Below are 22,747 nucleotides of genomic sequence, written 5' to 3' on the forward strand. Positions count from 1 at the left end.
TATGATCTTCCTGTATTCACATAGTTTTGAAGGCCCCATATACACTGAACATAAAAACCAGAATTTTAGTACACTGGAGGGAGACCCCGTAATCAATAATGTTCATTTACTTATTCATGCATTCTTTGAGCATTTGTTTATTTATTAATTCCCATATGTATTCATTCAATAACAATTCATGAAAATGCCTTGTGCTGGACAAATTGGGAATACAGATATGAATCAGACATGATCTTTGCCCTCAAGCAGTGTGCAGTCTAGTAAAGGGATAATAAATATACAAAAATAATGAAACTATGTGTTAAATTGTGAGCCTCGAGATGAAGGGGTTGGGAGAGGGGCACTCCAGATGGAGGGAACAACTTAAGCAAAGGTACTTCTACTGTTTCTAATTTTGACTTGTATTTTTTAGGTTTCCTCAGCCTTTGCCCCTCAGGCTTGCACAAGCTGTAGCTTTCTTGTTACTAGGTAAACACTCTTTAGATTTTCCTGAAAATTTCATCTTACCATGGAACCTACTGGAATCAGTGAAAATCTAGATATGTCGGTTGTCAAGGAAGGAGATAGGGTGAGGAAGGCTGTTATATAGGCATTGCGTGAGTATGCATAGCCTCTGACTCCCTGCTATTTGAATTTCTCTGCACCAATGAAATAAAAAGAAATAAAATTTGAGTAACGTCATTTGCTCAAGGGACTTACCTTTCATTTGTGCAAATAAGGTTTCTGTGGTGAGACACCAGATAAACTCAACTTCCTCTTTCAACAACAAATGTGTCAGTTATCAGCAGGATCCATGCCGCCAGAGTAAAGCTTTCTACCCTTTACTCCCTGCAAAGAAACAAGAGTGCTTATCCCAGCTAAGCTCCAGGGTAAGTTAATGCCTAGCACCTGGGGATTGGTGGTTTCATGTGGGAAGATTGGTGTGATCATAAAAATCAGAACAGAGGTGGATGTGGGGCCAGTGTCTGTATTAAAATTGTCACTGGTTTCTCATCTCAGACATCTTACAACAGGAGCAAAGATAATTACCGTTGAGTTTGACCAGAGTCCAAAGTTAACGTTAATGCCATCAGTCCTCTTCATTATGCCAGGAGCATGGAGTCTGTGATGCAGCTCACTCTTTGATGAGGGCTCTTTATAGAGTGGGACCAGAGAAGATGGCACAAAGTGGTAAGAAGAGTATATTCAGTGAGACTCATTGGGACAACTTGACATATTTGGCCAATAAAAGTCAATTTAATTTTTTATGGTGTATAATTTATCCAGCTGCATCGTGAAGGAAGATTTTTGGGTATAAAATCCTTGCTTTGGAAAATTTAGCTTTCAGAGATACTGAGACAAATAGTAGAAAGCAGGATAATAGATTCTGGGGGCTGAAAGGGCCCATAGAGATCCAAATCCCTCACAATACAGTCAGGGAAACTGAGAGCCAGTGAAGTGAAGACACTTAGGTTCACTCAGGTTGTTAGTGGTATAGGTGGATGTAGGACCTGTGTCTTTAAACTCATGTTTGCCTTTTCCTACAGCAGTTTGCATCTCCCAGAGAATACTGTAAATTTATTTGTGACCCTGCCATTTTTTAGGTTAGGAAAGGAGAAAGTATCCCAGATGACTTCAGAGTCTGGTCAGAGTGGTTCCTTGATCCTTTGACAGCTAATTTTGACCGAAGTTCAGCCTTACTGGATAGCAAAGCCCATGAGTGAGGCACTCATTTTTTCAGTTATTATTGCTATTACTCTGAATACTAGCACCTCTCTCCTTCTGAGCTAAGATCACTAAATCAAAAGGAGACTTTCAGCTAAGGAGTCCCTGAAGGGAGACTGTGCCAAATCATTTGGAACCAGGATAAGGCTGGATAGAATGATACCAGATTTGGCTGTGCTTTCCAGGGGAGTAGGCTCAGTTCCAAGAATCCTGCAAGTGAGAATATTTTTATTTCAGTTGTTCAAATGGATGTGTGGAGTCATCATGATGTATATTAATTGGAGAATCTATCTCTTAGCAATTGCAGCACAGTAAAATTAATCACTTATGAAAGTAGGTGATATGCAGATATACTGAGGTGGAAAATGGTGTAAACTACAGTCAAAATCAGATCACACATTTGGGGCAATTGTTTTTGCGATGGTTCCTGTTGAACACAGATTCTTTGGCCAAATGCAGTTTATTTTGGGGCTCAACTGGGAAAGTTGTAGAGTTCAAGTTGTACAGACTACTCAAATCTGAAGACATCAAATGAATAAACACATTTATGGGTTGTTTTGGTTTGAAATAAGTGAGTTGGGGTTTTAAAAGACAGGCCAGCCTGCTGGGCTTGGTGGCTCACGCTGTAATTCCAGCATTTTGGGAGGCCGAGACAGGTGGATCACCTGAGGTCAGGAGTTCGAGACCAGCCTGGTCAACATGGCGAAACCCCGTCTCTACTAAAAAATACAGAAATTAGCTGGGTGCAGTGGCAGGCGCCTGTAATCCCAGCTACTGGGCAAGCTGAGGCTGGAGAATCGCTCGAAACCGGGAGATGGAGGTTGCAGTGAGCTGAGACTGTGCCATTGCACTCCAGCCTGGGAGACAGACCAAGACTCTGGCTCAAAAAAAAAAAAAAAAAAAAAAAGATAGGCTGCCTATCTATACTATAGCTCTCTGTCATGGCTCAAGCAAAGAGAACAAAGCTGTTTATAGTAAAATGAGACTTTCTAAAAGCGCTAACAATCAGGGCAATGGTTCCCCAGGGGTCTATGATTTATTTTAAAAGCTTTTGGCAAAAAGGTTTATTTATTCTTCAGATCAGTATATTTTGTGGGGAAGTTTTCTCCTAGTATCAGTTCATATACATCACAGGTAGAGTGATCAAATAGATAGATCAACACATAAGGAGTCAGAAGTCTGTGTTATAGTTCAAGTTCTGCCAATGACTGGTGTGGCCTTCGGTGAGTTATTTCATTTCTGTGCATCTCAATAATCTCATCTATTATAATGGGAGAGGGCTTGGAATAGATGGTTCCTAATTTCCTTCCTAGCAATCCAATGATTTGAGTTAGGCTGTTAGATACCTAAGAATAGTTAAATGTTATGGAGTGGTGAATAATGGGGCCATAATAGGGAAATCTATCTAGAGAGGACATTCTGGAAATGTAGTTCAGATCTCCAAGAGAACTGAGTATCCTTTCCCAATTGCCATTATATTTCTTTCAGGTAATGTTATCATGACAGCTTCAACTTTTAGACCACAGGCAAATGCTTTGTAAGTAATTTCCCTTTTTTAAAAATGAGAAAATGCAAGAAAAAAGATAAAACTTTCTGAAATCTAATTTCCACAGTGACAATGACACTCAGTTGGCATTTCTCAATCTTTTAAACCCAAGGTTCCCTTTGAGAAACATAAACATTTCACTACAAGGTTACTGTGAACTTGCCTTCCTAGGGACCAGACCCTGGACTTGTAGAAAAATCTGCTCCATCACATTGACATTTTCCAAGTACTAAGTGCCCAACAGTTAAGAGGATTTTGTAGATCTGTACTTTCACAGTTTGTATTGTAGAAACAATAATGACATTTTTTATTTTGTTTTCCAAATATATTTGTTATAATAAGGAATATGTTTTATCAAGTAACACTTATTTTCTACCCTTTAACTTTAAAAATTACTGCTCTAGATATTCTAGTCCTCTGCTACAACTACACTTCTTAGGGGATTTTCTAAATCCAGAAATGTACAGGATCCAACCAAAGGCCCTTGGAGATGACTCTGTGTACAAATAAAGAGGAAATGAACTCACATTTATTTAATACTTATTGGGTATCAGACATGAAAATAGGTACTTTTACACACATTTTCTTTTTTTCATTTCTATTTCAATATTTTTTGAACTACAAGTGTTTTTTTCTGTTGCATGGGTAAATTATATAGCAGTAAATTCTGAGATTTTTAGTGCACCCACCACCTCAGTAGTGCACATTGTACCTAATGTGTAATATTTTTATGCCTAGCCTGTCTCAACCACCCCCTTCTGAGTCTCTAGATTCCATTATATCACTCTGTATACCTTTGCATAATCATAGCTTATCTGTCACTTATAAGTGAGAACATCTGTTTTTTTATTTTTCACTCCTGTGTTACTTTACTTAGAATAGTGGACTCCACCTCCATCCAAGTTACTGCAAAAATACATTATTGCGATCCTTTTTATGGCTGAGGAGTATTACATAGTGTATATACACCACATTTACTTTATCCACTCATTAGTCAATTGGCACATAGATTCATTCCACATCTTTGCAATTGTGTTTAGTAGGATTGCTGTATCAAATGGTAGATTTACTTGTAGCTCTTTAAGGAATCTCCATACTGTTTTCTATAGAAGTTGTACTAATTTACATTTCTACCAGCAGTGTAGAAGCTTTCTCTTTTATCCACATATATACCAGCATCTATTTTTTTTTTCACTTTTTAATAATAGCCATTCTTGCAGTAACGTGCTATTTTATTCTGGTTTTAATTTGCATTTCTCTGACGATTAGTGATGTCGAGCATTTTTTCGTGTTTGTTGGCCATTTGTATATCTTCTTTTGAGGAACCTCTATTTGTGTCCTTTGCCCACTCTATAATGGGATTATTTCTCTTTCTATTGCTGACTTGTTTGAGTTCCTTGTAGATTCTAGTTTCTAGTCCTTTGTCAGATGCATAGTCTGCAAATATTTTCTCTCATTCTGTGGGTTGTCTATTTACTCGGATTATTATTTTCAGACACATTTTTCTTTAATGTTCAAAACAAATTATGTGGCAGGAAACATTCTAATTTTACAAAAGAGGAAACTGAAGCCTGGTGATATGAAGTGAATTGTTTCAGGCCAGAGAACCGACAATTGAGACATGATATGATACCAGGTCTTCCAAAGAACATGATTATTTCCACCCATAAAATGCTGCCACAGCTGCAAAAATGATATCTAATTAGGCCGCCTTCCTAAATGATTGAAAGTCCAATACATATTCCTGCATGAAAGTTCAAATTCAAACTTTAAGTTGTTGTTTTGTTAATGGTCTAATTGCTTTAATTCATTTTAAGGATAAAAATAATTTTCACTTCCTCTAACAGAAGAAAATGTCTATACTTGCAGAATGTGTCCAAATTTGTGTGTATCTGATGTCAACCAGGCTTATTTGGAGTTGATGTAGATTTATTCAGGAAACAGCAGAGTTTCCAATTCTAGCTGCTACTCTTTGCTTCTGGTTGTAAGCGGCTGAATGAAGAACACCGGGGTCATGGAGATCAGATTGGCTTGGATAATTCATGTGAAATTTAGTGGTTAAAAAATAAAAGAAAAATGTAAGATGAGGCAAAGCAAGTTAAGTTCCCAGATGACATGTAAAAGTTATCCTCTAGAGAGTGGGAGGGGCCCCCATCAGCAACTTTTTTTCTCTGTTTAATTTTATCTTCCCCTCCCAGGATGACAAGCCCACAGACAGGCTTCAGCATCAAATAAAATGGAGAAGTAAATTTGATAAACATGTTTACTTAGTGGTGCCAGTGACTTACTGATGAGTGGTGAAAAGACAGGGAAGATTGAGAGTGAAGATTTATGGAGTTGGTACCAACTGCATAAATGGTGGCAGTGTCAATGGTGATGATATTAGTTAGGAGCAGGGTTCAGAGGGGGAATTCTCATGAAATCATGCCAAATGAGAGCTAGAAGGGAGTTAAAGGCCATCTAGTTGAAATCATATTATTTTAATAATGAGGAAATGAAACTCACAGAAGGGAAAGAGCGTATCAGAGCAGCACAAAGAGTATATAAATATTACTGAAATCCAAGTATCTTAGCTACAAATCCAGTACACTTTTCTATATATTATACTGCTTTTGAGTCTTCTGTATCCTACAGCAAGTCTTGTCCTATTCAGATCACTCCTGTTGTAAAGAAATTGTTCCATTACTTCTATCTACAGATTTGTTACAATTTGAATTCATAAGCACAACTCCATAAAGAATGCTGGTTTTGATATAATCCTATCCTGACACCTGGTGGGCAGCAATTTGCCATATATGCATAGTGCATATGCATAAAACTGCTAGAACTAGAACCGAAAACAATAGCTTTTTTATCTCTGAGGAACAGTCTTATCCACAGAAATACCACTTTAAAATATGTTTCTGTCCATATAATAAGTTATTCAGCTAAAAATAACTTTAGCTTTCTGGGCTTATGAAAAGCCTTATTAAAGCTGAAATCATAACTCTGACTGCAGAAAGTCACTTACTCCTGCTGAGACTCCATTTTCTAATCTGTAAAGGAGTATAATAGTAATTAACTAGAATTCTTACAAAGATTAGAGGTAACGTGAATAGCACTTAGCTAGTTATTGACAGGATGTGGAAATTTCCTCACTGGGACTTAGGAAACTAATATAAATTCTGATGCCATAATAATATAAGCTCGGTTTGGCTGTAACTTTGTGAAAACCACAACGTTGAGCTAGTTGGTTGGGAAGAGCAGCTGCTTTTGGGTAGATGGTATTAGTATCTAGTAAGATTTTGGGCTCAGCTCCAATGAATCATATTTAAAGACCTTCCATACCTTTGTATTCTGAGAAAACATTTAGTTGTTTCCACAAAATAAAGTTTTCAGTGATCAAATTCCTAATTAAGTTTAAGGGATTCCTGTTGGATTTCAAAAAGAAAGCTGGATTGCCTTCTTTAAAGCTCTTAGGTGTTCAGATTTCTTAGACTAAAACCTTATTATTCTTGCTTTGACCACATTTTCTTCAGTAGCAGAAAGGAGAAAGATTATGGCTGTTGTTTAGGAGAGTGTTTCATGGGAGAGACTTTACAAGTAAAAATGCCTAAGGCTCTGCTAATATGTGCCTATGCTCTGTAGTCTTACCTTCTCACAGTGCAGCCTATAAATTCAGTAGGTGTTCGAAGAAGAGGGGAGTGAGAGTAGGGTTGCCCGATGTAAGGAAAAAATGGGAGTTGAGATGCGATATTGAGACAGAAGTAAAATATTGACCTCTGAGTTGGGCTCCAGGTAAAAAAGGAATATGATGGAGTTTTAGTCATAACTTTGTGCGTGCCATTTTTATTATCAGGAACATCTTTAGAGCCATACTTTGATTTTTGTTTTTTTGTCCATATTTTCTTCAACTTTTATTTTAAGTTTAGGGGTACATGTGCAGGATGTGCAGGGTTGTGACATAGGTAAATGTGTGTCATGGTCGTTTGCTGCAAAGATCATCCCATCACCTAGTTATTAAGCCCAGCATCCATTAGCTATTCTTCCTGATGCTCTCTCTCACCCAACAGCTCCCAACAGACTCCAATGTTTCTTGTTTCTCACCATGTGTCCATGTGTTCCCATCATTCAGCTCCCACTTATAAGTGAGAACATGTGGTGTTTGGTTTTCCATTCCTGCATTAGATTGCTAAGGATAATGGCTTCCAACTCCATCCATGTCCCTGCAAAGGAAATGATCTCATTCTTTTTATGGCTGTATAGTATTTAGAGACACACTTTGTAAGTGAATCCTGTTATTTCAGAGATGGTGGCTGATTTTTCTGCTTTTCTTATTAGGTTAAAACTCTATGCTGGTCATTCCCTTCAGGATTTGGCACTCACCAACATACCCTTCTTTCAAGTGAAAAGGCATCTCTTTTAATGGTCCTGACCTTTGGAATAGGAAGCATGTACCCTGGACAGAGCACTTCAAACTAGAGGTACCAAGAGTAATTACTTCTGTAAGGCTGGCATTGGAGGCACTGGGAATTCTATTCTCACCTCTTTCTGGGTAATTCAAAGCCACAGAAGTACTGACTGAAGTGAGGTTGTGGGGACATGTATGCCACCTTGAAGTGCATTAAAGAATGGATATAAAGTGAGGAAAAGAAAAAAACTGGTGTAAACAACTATGGAGAGAAGGGCAGGAAGGCAACAAAGAGCTAGAATAAGGTGCGTAGACAAGAAAATTACTTTGGGAGTTGGAGAGACTTGATGAAAAAGCTCTAGCTGAGAGTGTAGAAAACCATGATTTTCTAGGAGTGAAAGGGAACAATCAATGAAAGAGAAACCTGAGGGAGGTTAGAAGAGTGTGATAATTCATCTTGAGCAGCAGGAAGGACAGCTGTGTTGGGAAGTAAGAAGAGTGCTGCTATAAATAAAATTATGTGTGTTAGAAAAGGACAGTAGATGAAGTTGATTTCTTCTCACCTAATAATCTCAATTTACTCTTTGAGCTGAGGGCTAAAACAAATAGTCTTCCGAGAAAAGTGGTGGATGGGGAGCAGGAGAGAGAGGAAGAAGCTTTAGCATAATAGAAAAGGGGCTGATTAGCCACCATGGGAATAGGAGAAGATACTAATCAGGTTCATGTAAAAAGAGGGTAGAGGAAAATAATTTTAGACTGGAGATCATTAATTTCCATTTGTGCCATTTCAAATACACACTAGTATTTCAACAGGATAATTGAGCCATTTGGATAGTAAGAAAGAAAACCTGTTGTGGACTTAACCTGCGATTAGGGCCTTGCCAGGCTGGTGCAGCAGGAGAATGGAGAACAAAGAAGTTGTGTATTCTTGTGTAAGAGTGGATAATTTGGCCAACTATTTAATCTGGGTTAGACACAGGAGGAAATAAGATGAGGGAGGATGCTATGTGAGACTAGGAGAAATGGAAGCATTTAGATATTGAAGGTTTCTGGAAATGTATGGTGCAAGTTAGTATAGTGCAATTTGTAGTGAAGCTCAGTCATTATGTTAGAGAAAGAAAACCATTTGAAGAGTTAGGAATTGATGAGGGTTGGCAGATAGTACAAAATTGAAAAATATTGGAATAAGAAATAGGTTAATGGATTCAGATCATCAGCAGAAGTGAATGCTGTTAGTTGCTGCATATGAAGTTGCTTTGGAAAAGTGCAAAACTGTGATACCTTTTTTATAACATTTCATGTTTTATAAATGAAATCATCTTTGACTCCTCAAGCAGTCTTCAAAATTGCTCAATTCCATATCTGACTTTTACTTTAAATTCTAATCTAATAGGGTGACCAACTATTCCCTTTGCTTTGGACTGTCACAGGTTTAGCACTGAAAATACTATGTCCCAAAAAACCCTCAGTCACAGGCAAACCTCAACTGTTGGTCTTCCTACATACTCCCAAAGTGATTTGGATTCCCTGTGTCCCATTTCTTCAATTCATCTTCCACATGGTTGCCAGCGTGACCTTTCTATTTTTTATGTATTCATTTTTAAAGTATTATTTATTTTTGAGATGGGGTCTTGCTCTATCACCCAGGCTGGAGTGTAGTGGTGCAATCTCAACTCACTGCAACATCTGTCTCCCCGGCTCAAGCGATCCTCCCACCTCAGCCTCCTGAGTGGCTGGGACCACATAGGCGTGCCACCGCACCCAGCTAATTTTTATATTTTTTTGTAGAGATGAGGTTTCACCATGTTACCGAGGCTGGTCTTAAACTCTTGAGCTCAAGCGATCCACCCACCTGGGCATCCCAATGTGCTAGGTTTACAGGTGTGAGCCACCACACCTGGCCAGCAACCTGATCTTTCTAAAACACAAGTATGGTGATATCGCATCTCTTCACAGAATCCTTTGATGATTCATCATGAAGTGCATTAAAAATCTGTCATTAAAAATCTTTCATGACCCGGTACCATCTACCTTTATAGTCTCTTTTCCCTTTCACTACCTTCCTTCAATCATACCTCTCATTTCACCCTCCCCACCATGTTATCCTATTCACCAGGTGGAATAGAATTATTATTTTTCCTTTAGATATATCATTCATTTTTATACTTTGGAAACCTTGGATGTTATTTATCCATCCCTGGAAACCTTTCCGATCTTTTCTTCTCCAAAATCCTGCCCATTCCCAAAACTGCTTATTAAAAAATTGACTTCCAGTCTTTCCGTTCTATGCAGGCTTTATTTCTGCTTCCACAGAAATGTCTTTGTTACCTCTTTCATGAAATGTTTCTGAAATCCGTTATCGTTAGTTACTTATGGCTATCACATGTGACTGTAAACTTATTGAAGGCAACAACCATGGATTATTTTTCTCTGGAATTTCCCATTCCACTCCATCATCCTTTGCAATTAGCATATAGGACACCCACATAGCAGAATGTCTACTTGGATGAAATCACAAACTGTTAAGATTCAGATGAATTATACTAATAATAACCAGTAAAAACGGTCATGCTTATGGAGAATTTTTGAAGAGATCAACTTGACCTCACCTTTGAAAGGTCGCTAGGATTTAAAGAGAACAATCGATAATTCAGACAAAGTGAGGTTAACTTTATCTCTTCCCCAGCCACCCTCTTTATTTTTCTCTCCATCAGCGGCAGAAAACGGGGACAGGGACGGGGTGGAGAGAAAAATAAAGATGGTGATGAGGTAAGAGATAAAGTTAAAGTTTACCTCACATTTCCTAAAGTATCCATTATTCTATTTAAATCCTATATGTTATCTTTAGCAGCTAAAACAGTACTGGTATCTCTCCTAATTAATTCACAGGAATGATGCTGTGCCAACATGAGGGATTCTCATCACCTGTGCCATTCACTTCAATTGTTGCTATTCACTGATTGTGATGTTACAGATTTTTAAATGTTACCCCTATGGGGACCATAGGCTCTTGGCCCTCTCAAGGTTTGCTACAAAATCACTGGCATGAGGCAGATTGATTAATATGAGATAAGGAATACAAATTTATTTAAAGTATATATACATGAGCCTTCAGAATGAAGACTCAATTTCCCAATAGGTAAGAAAAGTTTATATACCATCTTGAAATTACAGAATAAATGTGAACTCAGAGTATGTTCAAAAACAGTTTTTGGTGGCAAGACAAGTTATTGGAGGAAGGAAGTAAGAGGCTTGGTAACAGAGTTGGCCTTGTTATAGATGAAACCTCTGTCAGAGAGAACAGATGGTAAATGTTTCTTTTCCAACTTTTAAAGATGCTCAATCTCTCCTGGATCTGAGAAAAGCATAGAACGGGGAGGCATGGCTACATTAATGGAGATTCTTTGCAAATGCAAATTTTCCCCACCTCAGTCTGTGAGCCCTGAGGCAATCATTTCAAAATATTTTACAGAAATATATTTTAGGGTAAAATATTTTTATTTCCTTCACCTTTAAAAGATAGGAAGTTTCTCAGGGACACAGATCGTTGTGGATGATTCTATATTCTCCGTAGAACCTAGCAAATAGCTCATAGGATGGGGCTTATTGAATATATGCTGATTGAGTGTGGGCTTTAAAGCAGCCAAAGTCCTCAAAAAGCCATGGAAAAGTAAATAGAGTTATTTCCCTTTATGTTTTCTTTTCAAATGCAGAGAGCTTTAGTGATTACAGACGCAGCCTCCTCACTCCCATGTGTAGGTGGATAACAAGTCATTTTCTGATTTCCTTCACAGAATGACAACCAAGAAAAATAAAAGGTTGAGATAACTTTGAAAGCAAATCATGAAGCTGTCCTTTTCTTGAGGTCCAGATAATAGTATTGATGGTACCCTGAGACCTTGGACTATGCTAGTTTCTACCCATAGGATATGTCTGACCACCTGTGATTTCTAAATTGATTTCTTTTCTCTTTTCTCAGGTCTCTACAGGTATTGCTTTTCTGAGGTGAAAAGGATAGGTGCAGGGAATATTGATAGGAGAAGCCCAAGTCAGAAGACAACATTTTAGGGAAATAGTCGGCATCAGAAATGTACTAGTTGATATATCAAGGTTTTTAATTTATGCTTAATACTTCTAAACAGAAACTTTGAACTATTGTTTAAGCAGTTCAGTTCAATTATACTTTTTATATGTTCTTTGAATGCTTACTAGGCTAAGTCCTGGCTATATGGTGATGAACAAAGGAGATCTTTTTGTGGCACTGATGGACTTAAGAGCACAGTGAGGGTAATAACCAACAAACAAATTAAAAAAAACCCTAAATTACAAATGTTGATGCTAAAAAGAGAAAGAACAGAGAGTGTGAGAGTGTGTAATGATGTATAGGATTACCTAGATCGAGTGAGTGGTTAAGGTCTCTTAGACCCACAGATTGAGATTAAAAGGAACCAGAGATGTGAATTTTGTGACGTCAGCACCACTTATTTAACCTCTTTGAGCCTCAATTTTCTCATCTGCAATGTGGAAATAATCATAGGACTCCTGTGAGGATGGATGAGATAATGAATAAAGTGTTTAGCCTGTAAATAAAAGGCAGCCCCAAATAAGTGGTAGTCATACTTAATGTTAATGTTAGACATGGTATGGAGAATGAACTTTAGGGGAAGGACTGGAATGTAAACAGTTTAGTAAGGGAGCTGTTGCAATAGCCAATAGGGTTGATGACAGCAGCCTGGATTAGGATGGTGACAGTAGAGGTGGAGATAGGTTAGAGAAGATTTTACATGGAAGGAAGAATTACCTGGGTTTTCTGGGTTTTTATTGTCTATGGGAGGAAATATAGTGGCAAAGGTCAGAATTACTCCCTAATTTCTAGCTTGAGTGTCTGGGAGGGGAGTCAGGTCACTGACTGAAAAGGGAAGCACAGACTCAGGAATGAATCACCAATCCCACATCCCTGTGAGACAGGAACCAAGAATATGTCCAGATTGGAGGGGAGAGAAATTGGCAACACAAAGGGAGCAAACTGCCCACAAGTAGGCAACAATAGAGCCAGACTCATAGATAGACAGAGGAAGAGAAAGACACACACACACACACACACACACACACATACACACACACACACAGAGAGAGAGAGAGAGAGAGAGAGAGAGAGACAGAGGGATGGAGTGAGGGAACAGAGAGAAGGAATATACTCTGATTTTAGTCCTTCCATCCAGGATTTTCTTGTTAGTGGCTTCTTAGCTTCTCCTTTCTTATATTTCAGAAATGACACAATTGTCCATAGCAAGCTAAGTATTCCCTCTAAGAGAGTCTATGTTTCTGCTCAACCCCAAATAAATACCTTCTGCCTCTCCTCATCATGGGGATTTTACATCTAATGGTCACTAAGAAGATTTGGGGGAAAAAAAGCCCTTCTTACCTTCCCTTCAGTCTGAAGCAAAAAAGAGGTTTTTGGAAACAAGCCATGCAAATCTCTACGCTCACAATGAACTGTGAATTGCAGAAGCATAAGAACCCACATTTAAAAAATAAAAAAAGGTGTAAACTTGACCTCTAGCTTGCTGTTCTGGCATAATTGGGCTCTGTTATTTAACAGGGAGGTGTGAACAGAACATGCCCATTTTGTAAGTGAAACTTTCTGCACCAGTGAAGCTAAAACAAATAGCCATTTCTTTTAAGTGCAAAAGTGGAAGTGTGACTGCAGGAGAGTAAGGTTATGAACAATTCTTAGTTCTTGAAATTGTAATGCACTGATGGTTCTTTCTTTGCTCTCTCACTGCCTGTGTGTGGACAATAGTTGATAGTAGAAGCAGTGCCAACACTAAAATCAAAGTAGGTGGTAGGGTGGGAACAGTGTGGCATAAGTAGGGACAGGTGTTTACTTCTATTCTGACTGTCCAACTAGACGAATTCTAGTGTTATATAAGTTCCTACTATGGGATTAGAATGGTTCTGCCACAATGTGCTCTTCACATGTCACAGTGAAATCGAAATAATGTCTTTTGTAGCAACGTGGATGGAGCTGGAGGCCATTATTCTAAGTGAAGTAACACAGGAGTAGAAAACCAAAAACCAGGTATTCTCACTTACAAGTGGGAGCTAAGCTATGAGCATGCAAAGGCATGTGGAGTGATAGTTAAGACAGCCAAATTCTACTAAGTAGTCTCTCCTAGTCAGGGAGAGGAAAGTGGCATAGTGGAAATACCACACGCTTCAGAGCAAGCCAGGAATGATAGTAAATCCTATCTTTACCATTTTCTAGCTTTGCTACTTAAGGCAATTTACTGAATGTCTCTGAAGCTCAGTTTTTTAATCTAGATCATAGGGTGATAATAGTTCCTACATCTTAGGACAGTTGTGAAAATTAAATTAAATAAACACACTTGAAAACATCCATTACAGATTTTGGGATACATCCTTGATCGTCACCACATGATAATTATTTCCTGCCTTTCCATTTGTGAGAGTCCCTTCCACCCTCCATTCTAAGTAACACATACATAAGCAAGATGACTGCATGACTGTTTAAGATGTATCACAAATAAGAAGGCAAATAGGGAGATGGAATAGAATGGGGGAAAGCAAAAGTTTTATTTACAGTAACAGCAGCTCATAACAGCCACACTCTTTTATCTGTGAATTCATCACTTGAGGCTCTGTTTTTGTTAGCACAGCTCTATTTCCTGGAGCAGGACTTAATATGACAGGAAGCCATTCTGCTACTCATGAGGAGAATCTAAAACCAGGTTACTTCTTTGCTTTTTGTAAACTTACTTTAAACAAAACAAAATAAAAACAATAAACAACAGAAACCCTTCCCCATCTGAGAAACAACCTCAGTACATTGTTTTTTTTTTCCACTTCTAGCTCGAAATACAGTAAACATTCCTGCAATATGCACAGAAGGTATGTTTGTGAACTTTGTCATGGGGAGAAAAACAAAGATGAGGAGAAGGGTGTGCATAGAAGCAAGGTCCCTTGTCCTCCCATTTCGAGTCTCAGATCTTCCATTAATAGCTGTGTGGCCATAATAAACTCCTCTCTCTGGGCCTTGCTTCTATCTATATTATGTGGAGAGTGAATTTGATGATTTCCAAAGGTCCTTCCCAGTCTGAAATTCTACAAGATAGTTAAAGCAAAATGAGGAATCTGTTGCTCTCCTACCATTCTTATCTGCAGGCAATCAGCATAATTCCATGCCTAGCCTCTGATAATCTCTAAAGATTACTCTACTCTCTCTATACCTTAATACAACACATAATAAAAACCATACTAAATCATAAAATATGATTAAGGAAGTCCAAAAAAGAAGGAATCTCTTCATAATGATTACTTTAATGAATAAAGAAAGCATTACATTTTAAACTGTCTTCAAAAATGGTTTCAATGGCCCTGTTTTGCTAGTGCCCACAAGCATTGCTAGTGCCCAAAGTATTGTGACTGTTGGATAATATGCCATGTGAATGTTGCCACACCAATACAGGATTCTACTTAGAGGTAGAATTGGTCTTTTCCCCTCCAAGATTATATGAAGGAAAATACTCTATTTTAGCTTCTAAATTCATGTATTATTAAAGCTTTTTATGTAAATTTGGATACCCAAGCCTAGGGAGAGAGACAAACTGCAGGATAACCTAGAGTCACAAGTTATTATGATAGAATAATGAGGCCACATTCTCAGGTCTTGAAGATCAGCCGGGACACTGACAATGCAGGCTTAAGGAGGCAGGAAAATTTTTCAAGTGATGGGGTTCCAAGATAAGAAGCCAGGACTCAAAGAGCAAAATGGCAGACAAAGGACAGGGAGGGAACCTAAAAAGTGAGGCTAAATTTCTACTACTGCAATTAGGAGTGAGCAGTATTTATTCTAACCAGGGCTTTGGACAAGACAAATTTGGAGTCAAAATAAATATAATCGAATTCTATGCTGTTTTTGCTGTGGTCAGAATAAAAGATTTAACATTTCAAGACATCTTAGCCTGCAAAATACAACTTAGAGAATCTGGGGGTGGGGGGCAGTTGTGGGACAATTTTATGGTTCCTTAACTGTTACATTGGGTGACTTTGGACCAGTACTATATTTTCCTTGAGCCTCTAATTCTTTATATGTAAACATGTCTCTTCTAATTCTAATAGTCTGTGCCTCTGTAAGTATAAAAGAGAGATCTAGGTGTTAACTAAAGAACTAATTAACCATTATACTCTTTATTTTGTTTTACTTTGGGCAGGAACCATAAATCCATGGCTAACCTTGACAAATACACTGAAACATTCAAGATGGGTAGCAACAGTACCAGCACTGCTGAGATTTACTGTAATGTCACTAATGTGAAATTTCAATACTCCCTCTATGCAACCACCTATATCCTCATATTCATTCCTGGTCTTCTGGCTAACAGTGCAGCCTTGTGGGTTCTGTGCCGCTTCATCAGCAAGAAAAATAAAGCCATCATTTTCATGATCAACCTCTCTGTGGCTGACCTTGCTCATGTATTATCTTTACCCCTCCGGATTTACTATTACATCAGCCACCACTGGCCTTTCCAGAGAGCCCTTTGCCTGCTCTGCTTCTACCTGAAGTATCTCAACATGTATGCCAGCATTTGTTTCCTGACGTGCATCAGTCTTCAAAGGTGCTTTTTTCTCCTCAAGCCCTTCAGGGCCAGAGACTGGAAGCGTAGGTACGATGTGGGCATCAGTGCTGCCATCTGGATCATTGTGGGGACTGCCTGTTTGCCATTTCCCATCCTGAGAAGCACAGACTTAAACAACAACAAGTCCTGCTTTGCTGATCTTGGATACAAGCAAATGAATGCAGTTGCGTTGGTCGGGATGATTACAGTTGCTGAGCTTGCAGGATTTGTGATCCCAGTGATCATCATCGCATGGTGTACCTGGAAAACTACTATATCCTTGAGACAGCCACCAATGGCTTTCCAAGGGATCAGTGAGAGGCAGAAAGCACTGCGGATGGTGTTCATGTGTGCTGCAGTCTTCTTCATCTGCTTCACTCCCTATCATATTAACTTTATTTTTTACGCCATGGTAAAGGAAACCATCATTAGCAGTTGTCCCGTTGTGCGAATCGCACTGTATTTCCACCCTTTTTGCCTGTGCCTTGCAAGTCTCTGCTGCCTTTTGGATCCAATTCTTTATTACTTTATGGCTTCAGAGTTTCGTGACCAACTATCCCGCCATGGCAATTCTGTGACCCGCTCCCGCCTCATGAGCAAGGAGAGTGGTTCATCAATGATTGGCTAAAATTAAGATATCTCTTTAATTACGCCTTTGTTTACCTACGTTCCTTGTCTTTTTCCAAAGGCCAGAATTGTCAACCAATTTCTTTAATTGAACCTTGTAAAAAACAGAAATAAGTACTTTTGTGTAATATTCACAGTCAACAGGGGTGTGATGGTGAAGGCAGAGTGTGAAAAACGTGAGAGAGGAAGAGAAAATAGATTTACCTGATTCCTCTTTAAAATTCAAGCCACTTTCTTATTTAAGAAACCTAGATCAAGTTTTTACAGATGTAAATAAAAGTTGAATAGTTTACCTTAAATTTTTTTCAATAAGTAAGTTATTGTTAATAATGCACAGTAAATATGTGAATTTTTCCTAGATGTAAAAAAAAAAATCTTTCATATAAAGACCTTAAATTCTGAGTGAGAGTAAAAATGTCTAATCTTTCTAACAGGTAAATTTTTCTAACAGGCAAGACAGTGTGAAGAATTGAAGCAATATGTGCATAAATTTCAGGACCACAAGCCTGTTATTAAAGAAAAGGCATGGAAATTCATTCATTCCTTGAAAATGTGTTGAGTGCCTATTGTGTTCTCGGTTGTCACTTTGTTAGGTACTTTCTTTTTTTTTTCATAAGTTATTGGGGTACAGGTGGTATTTGGTTACATGAGTAAGTTCTTTAGTGGTGATTTGTGAGATTTTGGTGCAGCCATCACCCGAGCAGTATACACTGCACCACATTTGTAGTCTTCTATCCCTCGCCCCCTTCCCACTCTTCCACACATAACATCTCATCTTGCCCTCCTAATAAACCTGTGGAAGTTGCCGATACAAATGAATAAATGGAACTTCAGAGAGGTTAAGCAATTTGCCTCAGGATCAAGAGTGGTTAGCCAAAATTGGTCCAGTATAATACACCATATATACTTATGTTATTCCCTTGCTTTTGTTGTTACATTTATTAGGTCTATACTAAATTAGCCTTCAATGATGAAGACAGACTAAAGCTAAGCCACATGAGATCAAGGCCATTTCAACATGGTTTGCCTGGAATTCTCCAAAAAACCTGTGGGTTGTGGGTTTGGCATGTCAAGCTTCAGACCACAAGGTCTTAAGTGGTAAATAGATGCGTTGTCCTAATACTGTTCCAAGGTAGAGAATCCTGATGATAAGGAGTATAGGAAACTCAAATAGTTCATTATTTCTAAAAAATGTATATTTTAAGGCATGATACAAGTCCTACAAACCTCATAAGTAGGTAAAAAAAAAACCCTATGGAGTGATAAACATTCTATAAAACCTGGAAATTTGTGTGGAGTTCGCCTAAGCTCACTTTTCCTAAATATAGCTATATAATATTGTAAACAAATTTGTTTTTTAGAAACTTTTAAGAAGATTTCTGTGAGCGTAATTGACAATATCTGCATTAGAAACAGAAAGTATTATCCGTCATAAATATGAGAAAAGTGTGTGTCCTCTTTCTGACAATCTTTTTATCTTATTTTTTTCAAATGTTGTGGTTGTTGTTTCAGCACCATTTTAAAGAATTTGAATACAAACAATCCCTCAGCTTATCAGGTTGACATTTATGAAGCTGACCTCATCACTCTTATCTTTTATGTCTGCAATATAAATAGCATAGACATTTGGTGTGAAGGGAGGAGAAAGAAGTAGTAGTTCTGAGAATATTCATTTGAACAGAGTGACTATGGAAGAATGAATAGCAAAAAAAGGAGAATTTTTTTAAAAAGATCTCTCACTGGGAAAAGAAAGAGTTATGCATTTATAAAGTAATTAAACTGGTTTTCCTTGTACTTTATTAATCTGGATCTAATGGCACTTCCTTATGAGGGTTTTCAGATGTGCTTGTAGTTAATGGCAACATTATCAGAATGACTACACAGACAGTCCTACTCTGAGGAGATGACTTTGGAAGAAACCCATTTGGAACTACACACCCTGCTATGTCTGTGGAGAAATGGAACCGCAATCCTCAAGAGTCACACTTCGTATTCCTTCCTTTCAAGTGGTTGATAAAAGGTAGCGCTTCAAGCACAGGATTTATGGAATAGTTGGCAAATTAAACAACATGCTTTTTATTTTGACTACCATTTAAGTGGAATCTTTGAACTTTTTTTTTGACATGTGAATCTCTAATGTGGTGAGAGAGAAAAACATAAAAATATAAAAACATTCAAGCAATCGACTATTGGTTCTTTCATTTTAAAGGGGATATCTTACATAATGTCAAAGGAAAAGGTGACAGTGCTTCAGCTGATGGCATAGCAGTGCAAGAAATCGTGAAATTGCTTTAAGGTATTACAATAAACAACAATTTTAACAGTTATTCCTATGCTTGGCACAGGCACACAATTTGAGACAAACAAGACATCAAAACATACATCCTTGAATTAGTTTTTCAAAAAGTCAACACTAAAGCTAAACATTCCCCCCGAATCTCTGCAAGGCACTTATCAAAATCCACATAGAACCCATTCAGTATCTCATAACACTGATGAAAGACTGTTTAAACTTCTGAGAGTTTTGGCAAAAATGGGAAGGAATTTAGCAAAAAATGGGAGAAATATAACCTTTGCAACAATTTATATGACCTTAAATGCCATTTATGCATGACTGGATATGCTGTTTCTCCTTACATTTTAAAATAAAGAGTGTTATTGGTTAGCTGGACGTGGTGGTGCGCACCTGTAATCCCAGCTACTTGGGAGGTCGAGGCAGGAGAATCACTTGAACTCAGGAGATGGAGGTTGCAGTGAGCTGAGATTGTGCCACTGACTGCACTTCAGCCTGGGTGACAGAGCAGAAAAAAAAAAGGAGTGTTATTGGATTGTTTGTAACTCAAAGGATAAATGCTTGAGGGTATGGATTCCCTATTCTCTATGCTGTGCTTATTTCACATTGCATGTCTGTATCAAAACATCTCATAAACCCCATAAATATATACACCTACTATGTACCCACAAAAATAAAAATACAAAAGCTTTAAATACTACCACAGAGTATAGGTATAACATTTGCCACTGATCAAATGAATTACCCTTATAAAATACGTGTTCTGAAGACTGTACAAGTAGTACCAGCTTCTGCTTCCTGCGAGGCCCTCAGGAAGCTTATAACTATAATGGAAGGTGAATGGAGAGCAGGCATGTCACGTGGTGAGAGAGGGAGCAAGAGAGAGTGAAGAAAAAGTGCCACACTCTTTTAAACAAACATCTTGCATGAAATGAGTGAGAACTCACTCATTACCTTGAAGAAAGAACCAAGTCATTCATGAGGGATCTGCTCCCATGAACAAAACACCTACCCGTAGGCCCACCTACACCATTAGGGGTCACATTTCAGCATGAGTTTTAAGGAGGATAAAACATTTAAACCATATCAGCAATAAATATAGAGGAAGAGTAAGCCTTCTTATTGGAAACCCTTCTGTGTTAAGGGTGGAAAGAGAAAAAAAGCTAAGGAGTGCCTAGTACTGAATATGATAGCTTGGCTAGAAATACAGAAAGGAGCAGTAATTAACAAGGCTGTAAAAGTTAGAAATTAAGAATGTAGAGGACCTTGAATGTCAGGTATATAATTTGTACTTTTCTGTGGTGAAGTGAGCCAAGATGGATCATAAAGTTTGTGGAGATAAAAAAGCTTATACAGATCTTGAGAAACAATATGACATAATAACAGGGGCAAAAGCCTGTTGGCAAGTAAACACTATTGTTTACTCATTCATTCTGAGATTTGGACTATCTAGATTAATTTCACAGACAGACACATGAATAATAAGAAACATACAACAGGAATAGCTATGATTTATTCAATCCAACCATGTGAGGGGAACTTTATACGAATCGTCATATTTAATTTTCTTTTCTTTTCTTTCTCTTTCTTTCTTTCTTTCCTTCTTTCTTTCTGTCTTTCTTTCTTTCTCTCTTCCTTCCTTCCCTTCCTCCCTCCCTCTCTCTCTCTTTTCTTTCTTTCTTTCTTTCTGTCTGTCTGTCTTTCTTTCTTTCTTTCTCCCTTCCTTCCTTCCCTTCCTCCCTCCCTTCCTCTCTCTCTCTCTTTCTCTTTTCTTTTCTTTTCTCCTTCCTTCCTTCTTTCCTTCTTTCCTTCCTTTCTTTCCTTCCTTCCTTCCTTCTTTCCTTCTTTCCTTCCTTTCTTTCCTTCCTTCCTTCCTTCTTTCCTTCTTTCCTTCCTTTCTTTCCTTCCTTCCTTCCTTCCTTTCTTTCTTTCTTTCTTTCTTTCTTTTCTTTTCTTTTCTTTTCTTTCTTTCTTGTCAGAGTCTTGCTCTGTCACCCATGCTGGAGGCTGGAGTGCAGTGGCACGATCTCGTCTCACTACAACTTCTGCCACCCAGGCTCAAGCAATTCTCCTGCCTCAGACTCCCAAGCAGCTGGAAATACAGGCAAGTGCCACCACACCTGGCTACATTTTGAAATTTTCAGTAGAGACCGGGTTTCACTATGTTGACCAGGCTGGTCTCGAACTCCTGAACTCAGGTGATCTGCCCACCTCGGCCTCCCAAAGTACTGGAATTACAGGCAAAGGCCACCACACCCAGCCAGATCATCATACTGATTTTTTAAAAACAACCCCATGAGGTGGATACAATAATTAACCCCACTTTCCAGATGAAAAACAAGTACAGATAGTTTAAGTAACTTGTTCGAGAATATACAGCTAATAAATGACAAGGTCAGGATTTTTTTTTTTTTTTCGCAGTCTCACTCTGTTGCCCAGGCTGAAGTGCAGTGGCATGATTTGGCTCACTGCAACCTCCGCCTCCCGGGGTCAAGCTATTCTTGTGCCTCAGCCTCCCAAGCAGCTGGGATTATAGGCGCCTGCCACCACTCCTGACTAATTTTTGTATTTTTAATAAAGACAGGGTTTCACCATGTTGGCCAAGCTGGTCTTGAACTCCTGACCTCAGGTGATCCACCTGCCTTGGCCTCCCAAAGTGCTGGAATTACAGGTGTGAGCCCCCGTGCCTGGCCAAGGTCAGGATTTTTAACTCTAAAAACTGGAATTCAGAACTCATATGTTTAACATTGTATTACTGGCCTATGTATTACTATAATACAATGAATTTCATGGGAAATGTTCATACTTTTAAGATGCTCTTCCCTTTTATCGAAAATAACTATACAATTAAAATGTTGTGATACTTGTATTTTTTTATATTTTCCAACATTCTGAATCTTTTTTTTATATGCAATAAGTATTATCAATTTTTATTTTTATTTTTATTTTTTATTATACTTTAAGTTTTAGGGTACATGTGCACATTGTGCAGGTTAGTTACATATGTATACATGTGCCATGCTGGTGCGCTGCACCCACTAACTCGTCATCTAGCATTAGGTATATCTCCCAATGCTATCCCTCCCCCCTCCCCCCTCCCCACCACAGTCCCCAGAGTGTGATATTCCCCTTCCTGTGTCCATGTGATCTCATTGTTCAATTCCCACCTATGAGTGAGAATATGCGGTGTTTGGTTTTTTGTTCTTACGATAGTTTACTGAGAATGATGGTTTCCAGTTTCATCCATGTCCCTACAAAGGACATGAACTCATCATTTTTTATGGCTACAACTATCTGATCTTTGACAAACCTGAGAAAAACAAGCAATGGGGAAAGGATTCCCTATTTAATAAAGGGTGCTGGGAAAACTGGCTAGCCATATGTAGAAAGCTGAAACTGGATCCCTTCCTTACACCTTATACAAAAATCAATTCAAGATGGATTAAAGATTTAAACGTTAGACCTAAAACCATAAAAACCCTAGAAGAAAACCTAGGCATTACCATTCAGGACATAGGCGTGGGCAAGGACTTCATGTCCAAAACACC

The 22,747-nt window shown here is 38.3% G+C and overlaps 1 protein-coding gene across 7 annotated transcripts; it reads left to right on the top strand.

The window, feature by feature from the left end:
* Positions 1–403: 403 nt before the first annotated feature.
* On the top strand, positions 404–19,088 carry P2RY10 (P2Y receptor family member 10). Of its 7 annotated transcripts, XM_063804392.1 has the most exons (5): positions 703–869; positions 3,193–3,241; positions 7,571–7,713; positions 14,514–14,552; positions 15,875–19,088. In XM_063804392.1, exons 4-5 carry the CDS (start codon positions 14,542–14,544, stop codon positions 16,905–16,907), a joined length of 1,044 nt encoding a protein of 347 aa, XP_063660462.1. In that variant the 5' UTR covers positions 703–869; positions 3,193–3,241; positions 7,571–7,713; positions 14,514–14,541; the 3' UTR covers positions 16,908–19,088. The 7 variants fall into 7 exon arrangements, with proteins under 7 accessions (XP_016799571.1, XP_016799573.1, XP_063660460.1 ...); XM_016944084.3 differs by lacking the exon at positions 14,514–14,552 and having other exon boundaries at positions 592–869; XM_063804390.1 differs by lacking the exon at positions 7,571–7,713 and having other exon boundaries at positions 681–869.
* The last annotated feature ends 3,659 nt before the right edge of the window (positions 19,089–22,747 follow it).

Source organism: Pan troglodytes, chromosome X (genome assembly GCF_028858775.2).
Source record: "Pan troglodytes isolate AG18354 chromosome X, NHGRI_mPanTro3-v2.0_pri, whole genome shotgun sequence".
NCBI lineage: Eukaryota > Metazoa > Chordata > Mammalia > Primates > Hominidae > Pan > Pan troglodytes.

Excerpts from the sequence above, each read along its gene's own strand:
- P2RY10 (XM_063804390.1), top strand. The coding sequence starts at position 3,204 with ATGACAGCTTCAACTTTTAGACCACAGGCAAATGCTTT. Across the intron at positions 3,242-14,513 it reads AGACCACAGGCAAATGCTTT|CTCGAAATACAGTAAACATT; the intron begins GTAAGTAATTTC and ends TTCCACTTCTAG. Across the intron at positions 14,553-15,874 it reads TCCTGCAATATGCACAGAAG|GAACCATAAATCCATGGCTA; the intron begins GTATGTTTGTGA and ends TACTTTGGGCAG.